The sequence below is a fragment of the Prenolepis imparis genome, unplaced genomic scaffold (assembly GCF_030444845.1).
Source record: "Prenolepis imparis isolate NDT839.2.m4 unplaced genomic scaffold, iyPreImpa1.0 SCAF_10, whole genome shotgun sequence".
Classification (NCBI taxonomy): domain Eukaryota; kingdom Metazoa; phylum Arthropoda; class Insecta; order Hymenoptera; family Formicidae; genus Prenolepis; species Prenolepis imparis.
The window spans coordinates 6390687-6402497 of NW_028141168.1; the positions used below are offsets into that span (position 1 = coordinate 6390687).

General features: G+C 27.3%; 1 protein-coding gene across 2 annotated transcripts; it reads right to left on the reverse strand.

The window, feature by feature from the left end:
- Nucleotides 1-8129: 8129 nt before the first annotated feature.
- Nucleotides 8130-11701, reverse strand: Cin (Molybdenum cofactor synthesis protein cinnamon). Of its 2 annotated transcripts, none has more exons than XM_083048397.1 (11): nt 11568-11701; nt 11050-11204; nt 10784-10971; nt 10500-10704; nt 10138-10416; nt 10010-10076; nt 9813-9927; nt 9446-9721; nt 8925-9064; nt 8585-8772; nt 8130-8510 (listed from the first exon to the last, which is right to left on the reverse strand). In XM_083048397.1, exons 1-11 carry the CDS (start codon nt 11650-11652, stop codon nt 8280-8282), a joined length of 1929 nt encoding a protein of 642 aa, XP_082904523.1. In that variant the 5' UTR covers nt 11653-11701; the 3' UTR covers nt 8130-8279. The 2 variants fall into 2 exon arrangements, with proteins under 2 accessions (XP_082904523.1, XP_082904524.1); XM_083048398.1 differs by having other exon boundaries at nt 11042-11204.
- Between the last annotated feature and the right edge of the window lie 110 nt (nt 11702-11811).

Consider the following 11811-nt stretch of genomic DNA (forward strand, 5'->3'; position numbering starts at 1 on the left):
CGCGCGATACGCGAAATCATACATACGGATAAATATATTTATATATTTTTTTATTAATAAAATATATATAAATATATTACATTTATTAATTATATTATAATAATATAATTAATATATAATATATTAATAAATTATATTAATAAAAATATAATAAATATATTATAAATATATTATATATTATACTTGAAGCGTCAAAGAGAGAGAGAAAGAGGGAGGGAAGAGGGGAGGAAAAGAGGGAGAGAGAGAAAAGAGGATATTAAAATCCGCGGTACAGAAACATATGATCCAGAAAATTAAGTTCGTTTGCATAATTTTATGATATTACATCGCGAGGAAATATATTCGTGCTATGTCGTATTAATTATTAATTATTGTCCTTTCCTGGCTTTATTATCAAACTTCGCTCATTTCAGCTTTGCCCGTTATATGACATGTAGCTTTCAATAATACTCGACAATATTCACTCTGTGATTTGCAAAAGAGTAGATTTAAATGACAGAAACGCACTTTACAATGATTTTCTGAATTACATTGTTTATTTCCATCTCGCATTAATTTCTAGACAACGCGCAAATATTAGAAATATATTTAAAATAGTATCCGAAATATATACTTTAATTCTATTGACTTCAATACTTTTAGTTATCTATTTAAAAAAAAATGTTTTTATTATTCAGAAAACTGTTACACAAACGCATTGTGCGTCGTGTATTTAGCATAATATCTCGCATGAGATATATATGCCTATATCCTCTTTCTCTTGCTCTCTCTCATAATATGCAGATAACACGCGATGCAGCATGTGTCAGCCCGATATCGACATTAGCAAACGCACGAACGCACTTTACACAGTTAATATCCCGCATTATGATTTACGTCCACAACATCATGCACATTATAAACCATGAATCTTCGAGTTTCCACAGTCCGTCATGTATTTTCTCTTTTTTTCGCCCCCTCCCTCCCACCATCTTTCTTTTCGCGATATACATATATTTATATATAATTTTTTATATAAAATTTATATGTAAAATTTATATATACGAGAACAATACAAGCGCGCGCCATTCATAGATTTTATATTAAAAAGAATATTTAAAAAAAAATAATATTAAGTTTATTTAAACTCGATTAATATTTGTTGACAGAAATCAGCTGATTAAATTTAATTTGCTAATTAAATTTTAAAATAATAATATGTTAAAAATATTAAAATAGTAATATGTTGTAAATAATATGTTAAAAATATTAAAATAGTAATATGTTGTAAATAATATGTTATAATACTTTAAGCTCGAATAACATTTTATGACAGAAATCAGCTGATAACAATCAAAAATATTAATCGAGTTAAAAGAACTATAACATATTATTTAAAAGATATTATTATTTTAATTTTTAAAACATATTAATTTAATTAGCAAATTAACGCTTTAATTAGCTAAGTTCTGAAAAATTATTAATAAATATATATATATATATATATTAATTCGTTCTTTTGCGTATCACGATACCGCTCGTCCTTTTTTTTCGAGACAACAATAAATTTTAAGATTTTCGAGAAACTTTTGATACATTCAAGTATCGATTTAATATATCTTTTCTAAGAGAGAATCCGCGATCGATTTTCAACAAACACATACGCACACACATACGTTTATACACTATATACATAATATGTATATATGTGCAATTATCCGTAAAACGCACCGGTGTTACTGTCACCAAGTCCCTGATCGCTCGCAAGGATTACCTATGCTCTTCGGGGACTTCTGGATTTCTGAATAATTTCAATTGCCGGGCGAGCTTCGCCACATGCTAATGAGACAGACGGTACTCGGAGAATTTAATTTGAATCTGGTAATTATTAAGAGACTCTAGTGACAATGAAACCCTTGAAATAAAGTGCCATTTCATTGTGTCGCCGTAATCGTCGCTCTTGAAATCAGATAATCTCATTCAAAAAAATTGAGGGGCTGCAATGAGAGCGCGATTCGCGTAAGAAGACGAACAGAATTTTTTATCCTTATCCTTGGGAACTTCTTATTCTTAGGAAGAAAGTTACGCGTTTATCAAATATATTTTTTAATCAAGCACAGCTGATTAAAAATGTTTTTCACATATGGTCGTCACGAATTAATGTGTGAGTCAAGAAAATAGCATTTAACTTTTTTTCTTGCAAATAAATCAATATTTAAATATCTTATTGAAGAGAAACAAAATTCAAAATATATTTTTAAAAATTGTGTATATACACTCGAGAAGTAAACGTCAAAGCGCAACAATTGAAAATATTTTAATGGAAAAGAGAGAGAAAGAAAGAGAGAGAGAGAAATGTGTGTAATATCGTAGCTTATAATATATAAGCGATAATCGTGATTGTGATTATATACGATATGTATGTATTATTTAATTTCCGATACACTGTTACATGATAGGTGATCGACGGTGGTGATGATCATAAATGATGCTATCTTTATTAGCATCTGTGCTAGAAGTAATTTTATTATAAATATTTTATTCAGAAATATTTAAAAATATCGAAATATTAAATTTAAAAAAAGTTAAAACTGATTTCTCTTAAACGTAATTCCTATAAAAAAACTCTAGAAATTTAAAGTCTTAAAAAGCAATAATAATAATAATTGTAATTCATAATCTAACTAAATTTGCCTCTTCTATTTTTATAAGTGAAAAAATACTTCTTCAATACATTTTTGTATTATTTTCTAATAAAAATAAGCTTAATGCTAAAAGACAGCTTTTCTCGAAAGAAGAATCTTATTCTCTTGTGAATTTTTCTCTTGTGCTATTTTTCTCTTCTTCTGCTGCCATTTTCTATTAATTATATATACATGCATATTCATAAAGTGTGCATATATTTTTATTTTGTATTTACGCTTGCATTTATGTCAGAAGATGAAAATACTGTTATATTTTTATGAATATTGACAGCATTACATTCAAACTCTGCTTAATGAACTTTTGTATAATATTGTATTTTAACAATTTTTATTAAGACTTATTCAACGAAATAAATTTTACACACATATATATGTAATTCTACGTTTGTGTGTATGATTTGTAAAATATATCTATAATAAAAAAATTGGATTATCTCTCTTATTTTTCCTGAATTAAAAGTATCAAGTTTATTAAACAGCATGAAATGTAACATTTTGTTGAAATTTACAATAATAATTTATAATAAGAATTATAAAAAGCATGCGATTATTACATGCTTAATTATTTTAATTGTATGCACATACAATAAATTATCTTCCGTATATTGCGAATACAGCGGATTCTTTCCACGTTCTAGGGCGTGATCATTGATCTCACGAACGACGTTACTATTCTTTACAAGACGAGAGTTGAATTGTAAATGACAATGTATTATGCAAGCGAGTGGAAGAGCTTTGTCTAAGATCTTTAGATAACAAATTATGTATATTATAAAAGAAAAATATCATTCAGACTATATATATAATAAGAAAATTGTAATAGAATAATAGACCTCTGTTTAGAAAAAAAATTGTTGAATACTAAATCAGCTAATAAACTTTTTGACCAAATTGAATCCAAAGAAACACAAATATATCTTCGGAATCACATATATTCAAATAATTTTAAGTTTTATATTATTGATTATACTTAACAATAAATTGATTTTTTAATATTTAATATTTAGTATTATAAATAATATTTTTTTATTTGATCTCAATTTTTTTAAATACTTGAAATTTAATGATGCATGTATAGATTAGATCAATTAGATGCATAACAAAAATTTTTATTATGCATCTAATTGGAAATTATTGGAATTATCATCGATTATTCAAATCTATTATCTAAAAAGTTAAAAATAATGAAAAATCAATTTATAGTAATCAAAATATAAAAATATTAAATATCTGAAAAAAAAAATTTTGAAAAAAACGCAAAGCTCGTTTAAAAAGAAACAGTTTTTTAATAAAAAAAAAACCATTTGTTTCTATTAACCTATTTTTCCTATTTCATATATGATTGATTAATTCCGATTATTGATTAATGGAATTACTTTAGTCAATTAAAATTTAATCAATTAAAATTAATCTGTTAATGTCCACAACATTGTCTTTATCTTATTATGTATCTATCTCCGAAGTTTAACACTCTGTCTCTTGCTCGCGTGCGATTTACGTATAATTATATTCTATATCAATATTTTTTAGCATTGTTTTTATTTCTGCATAAAATATAGTCATAATCTGCCCACTCTATTAATTATTTTGTCTTTTATCTATCTCTTTCTATATTTTTAATGAATTATCTCGTTTTTAAAAGATAGATGAATTGCGCTTCAGAATTATTTTTTATTATTATTATTATTAAGAGATGCGCATAATAAAATAAAAGAAATAAAGAACGGGGAATAAAGAATAGAAAATAAGAACAGGGAACAGTTCAATATAAAACATATGAAATATAATTTAGTAACTAGCAGAATAGAGAAACAAAAGAATAGTGCTAAGATAAAGTGATGAAATTTCTTTATTCTGCGTATTAAATTACATTTTATATATGTTTTATATTGAACTGTTCTCTATTTCCTGTTCCTGTTTTCTGTTCTCTATTTCCTGTTTCTTATTCCTTTTATTGTGCGCAGCACCAATATTTGTATATTTTAATATATAACACAGAAATAATCGCCAGAAAGTTTTAATCGTATTCATAAATATGTAAATATATATGAAAAAACGAGAATTTTTAAGACTTTTATTCACTTGGCATATATTTTTTAGTTTTTTAAAGAAAATTATGTAATTTATTGTTATAATGAAAAAGTTAACATATAATTTCTTAAATTTTTTTTATATAAAGTTAACATATACCTAAGTTTTTTAAAGCCTTTTTCTGAATTACGCTCCAGTTAATTTTTGGTGATTAATCTACACATACAAATATAAATATATATGTATACATGCAATACACTCACCGATACGATATGCAACAGCGGAGCTCTATAGTACAAAGCGTTGATCTATAACATATAAAAAACACAAATTATATGTATATATAAAATAGTTTTCAAAATAATTAATATTTGAAAAATGCGCAATTAAATTTTTATTCGTATCGTAAAATATATTTAATAAAATTATGTCATAAAAATTATTAAACTTTTTAATTATTTTTTTAAATCTAAATTTATATAAAATATAATAAGATTTAATTTTTAAAAAGTAAATAATTAAATAATTATAAATTGTATAAACAATATTAAAATTATATACATATATATACTTAATAATATATAAAATTATATATATATATATATATATATATATATATATAGTGTTATATATAAAATACATATATATATAATATATAAAATTTTTTATTATTAATTATCTAATTATAATAAAGTTTAATATAATAATTTTTTTTATTCTTCTGCAAATTAACTTAAATATCCATTAATTTTTTTTCTCAAATTATTTTTCTTAAATTTTATTTCAAATTTATTCTTAGTAATAATAACTTATTTTCAACTTTATTTTAAATAATAAATTATAGTCTTAATTATAATTTAATAATTTTAATTATAATCTGCTCACCACATGGTTGCTTCGTCGATGCCCGATGCCTCCCCGGGCCTCCTCCTCCTCTCTTGTTTGTATTTTAGCGTCTTTTTGGCACTTACACAGTACACGCTCGCGCATTAATTAGCAAAATAAAATAATCGCACGACAATTTGAACGACACTCCCGACGTGAATCGTACGCGACTTATACACGGCACTTCCCATTTTAATCGCCCGATACTTTGTGCGCTTTTGTTAATTATACGCGACGCATATTTGAGAGAACGACACCCGACAATTATATAATTATACGAAGCTACACACGAATAATTTACCCGGGATGTCGCCGCAGTAATGCCATCTGTAAAAATAATTATAGGGATTATAGTCTTTCGCGATTAACCAATTAATAAATTATTATATAAATTATATATAAATTTTATCTCGTCGAATAAATTTTAGATCTTAATATATATAGAAAATATGATAAAATATAATTTTTATATAAAAAGTTGTGTATTATTATGCGAATTTTATTATCATTTATTTATTATAAATTATTTAAAGTTATTAAAAGGTTTGAAAAGTAAAATATCCAACATCCATTCTCTCTCTCTCTCCCTCCTCTCTCTCTCTCTCTCTCTCTCTCTCTCTCTCTCTCTCTCTCTCTCTCTCTCTCTCTCTCTCTCTCTCTCTCTCTCTAATTATTATAATTTATTTACAAGTAATAAATAATAATAAACGAAGTAATCTACTTACGACAAGGTTACTTCGTCGTTGCCCGGGCCTCGTTTTTTCGTGCACTTACACACGCTCGCGAAAATACGACAACACACGCATTAATCAGCAAAATAAAATAATCGCACGACAATTTGAACGACACTCCCGACGTTAATATCGTACGCGACTCTATACGGCACTTGCGATTTTAATCGCGCGATACTTGGCGCGGAACTCCCGACATTCGTACGTGACTTCTCGTCCGGCACTCCCGATTTTAATCGTACGCATATTTTACGCGCCTTTGTTAATTATGCGCGACGGAAATTTGAGAGAACAGCACGCGACAATTATAATTATACGGAGCGCGACGCGTCGCACGAAATTTAGGCGCAAGTCGCCGCAGTGATGCCAACTGTCTAATTAGAAATTATCGATCTTTCGCGATTAATCGATCATTGGAAAGATCGATTTACATAGAGCGCTCTGCTCTGATTGGTCGGTCGAAATATTCCTCGAACTTGTCACACGTCGAGTAACACCTGTATGTTAATCGATCTTTTCAATGATCGATTAATCGCGAAAGACTGATAATTTCTAATTAGACAGTTGACATCACTGGCGACTTGCCGCGTAAATATCGGGCGCGTCGCGGATAGTATAGCTTCGTATTATTATAGTCGTTCAAATTGTCGTGCGATTATTTTATTTTGCTGATAAGTGCGTGTGTTGTAATTAGTCGTATTTTTGCGAGCGTGTGTTATTGTGTAAGTGTATATAAAGACTCGATATATAGAGTAAAAGAGCAGGAGGAGGCATCGGGCAACGGCGAAGCCGTCTTTATATTGTTAGTAAATTATAACTTATTTCGTTTATTTATTTGTAAAATTATAATAATTACTCATCGTTTATCCCCGCGATAACGATTCATTTTACGTAAATGTAATGCATAGGACGGATTTTGAATATTTTGTTTATAAATTTTCAAAATTTTTAATAACAATCATTTTTAACAAATAAATTTACGTACAACTTTTTATATAAAAATTATATTTTAATCTATTTTATATATATAAGATCTAATTTATTCGACGAAATATAATTATTTGTATAATTTATAATTATACTTTTTAAAAATTAAATTTTATTATATTTTATATAAATTTTTAGATTTAAAAAATAATTTAAAAATTTAATAATTTCTGATATAATTTCATTAAATATATACATAATTTACAATACGAATAAAAATTTAATTGCGCATTTTTCAAATATTAATTATTTTGAAAACTATTTTGTATAATTTGTGTTTTTTATATGTTATAGATCAACGCTTTGTACTATAGAGCTCTGCTGTTGCACATCGTATCGGTGAGTGTATTGCACGTATACATATATATAACATTATCTGTATATGTAGATTAATCACCAAAAATTAACTGAAGCGCAATTCAGAAAAAGGCGCAATTAAGAAACTTTTATATGTTAACTTTATACAAACAAATTTAAGAAATCATATGTTAATTTTTTCATTATAATAATGAATTACATAATTTTCTTTAAAAAAGTAAAAATACCTTCTTTATTATCACATCATCTCTGAAATCAAAGAATAAAATATATCTTTCATCAGATATAATACTAATAAATAAATAAATAATTTAGTAATAATAATGAATAGTCATTAACTTTTTTATATATACTTAAAATCATCTAATCGCAAAAGTTTTATATTAATAAGGTAAACGCAAACACTTGTATATGTAATTCTATTTGGTTTGAGAAAGAGGAAGATAATATAGAGAGAGAAGGGTGAAAAAAGAGGAGGAAAGAAAACAAAAAATACCTAACAAATAATTTGCATATATTAAGAAGTAAGAAATATATATAAGAGTATAAATATATATAATATATATATATTTAAGTAACAAGTATATGTTTTTTAAGTAAGAAACATAAATTCATTATTGTAATTTTATTCGCGATATTTTGATTACTTAAAACCGATGAGCATCGCTGGTACCAGATCGTCCTTATTCAGGATCTGTTTCTTCTCTGTTCGTTCCGGTAGCATTAAGAGCGCGTTAGCGCCTTTACAGCTAAGTAGCTTGCTGCTGATTTGATGTCCGGTGCTGAATGCAGCCGGAAACGCTTCGTTGCCATTCCACTTCAAGATCGTTCTTGCGTACTCAGGTCGCGGATCCAAATTATACGACGACATCAACTAGAAATATATACATACAAACAATTTGCATCATACATTTCCGTTTTGAAATACGTAAAATTAATCTTACAAACCTTAGCTTGCACTACGATAGGTTCGGAAGAGTCGCCTCGCATCTCGTTCAAAAGGGGTAAAAGAAATAAACGCGCGGTAACAACTGCGGATACCGGATTTCCCGGCAAACAGAGAAAGTATTTCTTTTTCGAATCGTAATGACATGTCGCAAATGTCGTCGGCTTCCCCGGTTTCATATTTATGCGACCTAAAAAAAAATTATTTTTTACAATGTATATTATATCTCTTTAAATATATCTTTAAATATATTTAAATTAAGTTAAATTAAATAATACATATAAATTAAATATATTTAAATATATTTAATTTTGATAACTAAGAGAAAATTAAGATATATACCAAAATGTATTGTAGCTTGGAAACATTTCTGTAAAATAGGTTTCAACATATCTCTATCGCCCATGGACACAGAACCTGTTGTCACAAGTACATCCACTTTTTCTAAAGCTTCCTCGATTTTACGTATCATAGGAGACTCCCTACAAAATATTTATAATTATTATATTAATAAATTAATCTCTTCAAGAATATTGACACATATATGTATATTTTAGAATATAAAATCCTTTCACAAACAGTTAATCTTAACGCATAATGGCCATATATGTGTCTACTATTTTTCTCAAAAATTCCAAAATATTTAGAATAAAAGAATAAAATATTTTTTCTGTTTTATCAAATAATTATAAATATATCTGAAATATAATTGAAAAAAAAAAAAGATAAAATAAGTTTTTGGTTCAATAAATCCATCTCTAAAGAAATTAAATCATTTAAATAAAATTATAATAATAAATTAAATAATGTTATTATAACAATGCGCGCAGAGAGCTTAACAAAAATTGTGATTATATATTTACTCGTCAACCGCAATTCCAAAATCCAGAGGATTGAAACCATTCTCTTTTAATAGTGCAATTAGAGTTATTCTATTGCTATCATAGACGTGTCCTGATTTTAAAGATTCTCCAGCTTCTTGTAACTCATCTCCAGTAGACAGTATACCTACAGTCGGAAGTTTGATAACTTTAACGTGTTTGCAGCCACAAGCTGCCAGAAGTCCCATCTCCGCTGGACCAATACTTATGTACGAATTTAAAACTAAACTTCCTTTTTTTATATCGCAACCAATAGGTCTGCAACAACATATGAAAAACAAACAAATAAGTATATGATTCGATAAAATTTGTCCCAAAGAAAATATGTGAAAATTAATGAGCTTCACACCTAATATCTTGTCCTTCTTCTGGTTGCGTCATTATCTCAATCTCTTTTTCCTCCGTATTATCAGAACTCTTTAATGTTAACTTTGTGTCCTCAACTTGTACAACTGCTGTTGCTTCTGCAATCGGAGATAAAAATAGTAATGAAGAACTCTTTATGGTGAATATAAATTAAGGTAATTTGCAATTAAAACCACTCACCATCGGGAATTGGTGCTCCAGTATTCACACGTACACAAGTGCCAGGTTCGAGGGAAACTAGTGTGGACTAAAAAAGTTTATTCTTATAGCTCTATAGCTTGTATCGAGCACTTATTATTACAACTTACTGTAGTCCCTGCTTTTACACCACCCAACACCCTTCTTCTACCTTTCCCATCGCTTGCTAATATCGCATATCCATCTTTAATAGAAGCTCGAAATGGTGGTAAATCGTAATTGGAATGTATGGCTTCAGATAATATTCTGCCATAGGCATCATTTGTATTTACAATTTCGACTTGTCCTTCCTTTCTTACAGAATTACGAATTATTTCTACTGCTTCCTTTACAGATATCATAGGAAATGGGGATTCTCTGGCACGTATTGCTACATGTTCGAAATTTAGCTGGAATAAATTAATTATATATAAACAATCTCTCACATAGACACACATATATATACATTATTTTATTAGAAATTATATCCTACCAGATTTGTACAAGATTTGCCATGCGAACAAGATGTCTTATGTTGCACAATATCATGTGTGTCTTTAATTTTTGTTTTGTTATCCAAGATCAAATCTACTGCATGTGGTATCGCAAGTGCAATTGCACTCAAGCATTCCGTTGCAGCTTTAGTTGAACCAGGCAAATTAATGATCAGTGTTTTATTTCGTATTCCGCATACAGCTCTGAAAAGACATTGAAAATATAAACAGATTACATAATTTTACAGATTACAAAGTTAATAATAAATAGAAATAATTTTACCGAGAAAGCATAGCCATTGGTGTTACTTTCATACTTAACATGAGCATTGCTAAAGACATCCCGGGAGCTTCTTTATGTATAATTTTTTTAGTAGCCTCAGGTGTAACATCTCTCTTAGAAAACCCAGTGCCGCCAGTTGTGAGAATCACATCAGCTTTATTTTCATCGCTCCACTCAATTAAATATTTCTGCATCGAGCAAATATGATAAAAATTAAAATATCGATATACTACACAAAATAAAGTATATGAAATATACCTAGTTACCATTATCAAGCCTTCCTCATCTTGTACAATTGCGGTGTAAGATACTTCTCCTTGAAGTACACTTCCCAACGAATCTTTATCCCGTGCATTGATAAGTGCTTTCAATTTAGTACCACTTTCATCTGTTTTCTCACCACTTGTACAAGTATCGCTTACTAAATAATTATAGCAGAATTATATATATATATATATATATATATATATATATATATTATTTTAGAATTTTTATAAAGAAATATATAATAAGAAACAATACTTTATATATAAATTAAATATATATCTCTAATTTAGGTCGATATTTGTAAATAATCAATTGATAACTTTATAAAATGCACAAAAAATAATTATTTATATTTCTATTATAGAATATTATTAATAATTAAAAGTAAAGAATAGAATGTGTCATATGTAACCTTAAATATGTATATGTGGAGTTAAAACATTTTATCTTTCATTAAAATAGATTTTATTAATGTATATTTTTTCTAACATGAAGTATATATATGTATAATACATACCAGTTAAAATTGCAAATTTTATTAGCGTCATTTTTGCAATCTTTTCAATAACTTGTTGACAATCTGTCATGTGATGCAATGACATACAGCATACAGAGAGAAGAATGAGAGATATATACTTTTTTTACTTTTATGTTATTTATGAGTCACATCAAAGCATTTAGAATAAAAATATATATATGTATATATATATATATATAATATTAATTTATAGAGATAAACTGATAAAGCATTTCTAGTAATT

What these genes read in the sequence shown, in the direction of transcription:
- Cin (XM_083048397.1), bottom strand. Translation starts at nt 11,652, where the DNA reads ATGTCATTGCATCACATGACAGATTGTCAACAAGTTATTGAAAAGATT. An exon ending in GCAAATCTTGTACAAATCTG is followed by an intron (nt 10,417 to 10,499) that starts GTAGGATATAAT and finishes AATTTATTCCAG; the next exon opens with CTAAATTTCGAACATGTAGC. An exon ending in CTATCGTAGTGCAAGCTAAG is followed by an intron (nt 8,511 to 8,584) that starts GTTTGTAAGATT and finishes ATATATTTCTAG; the next exon opens with TTGATGTCGTCGTATAATTT.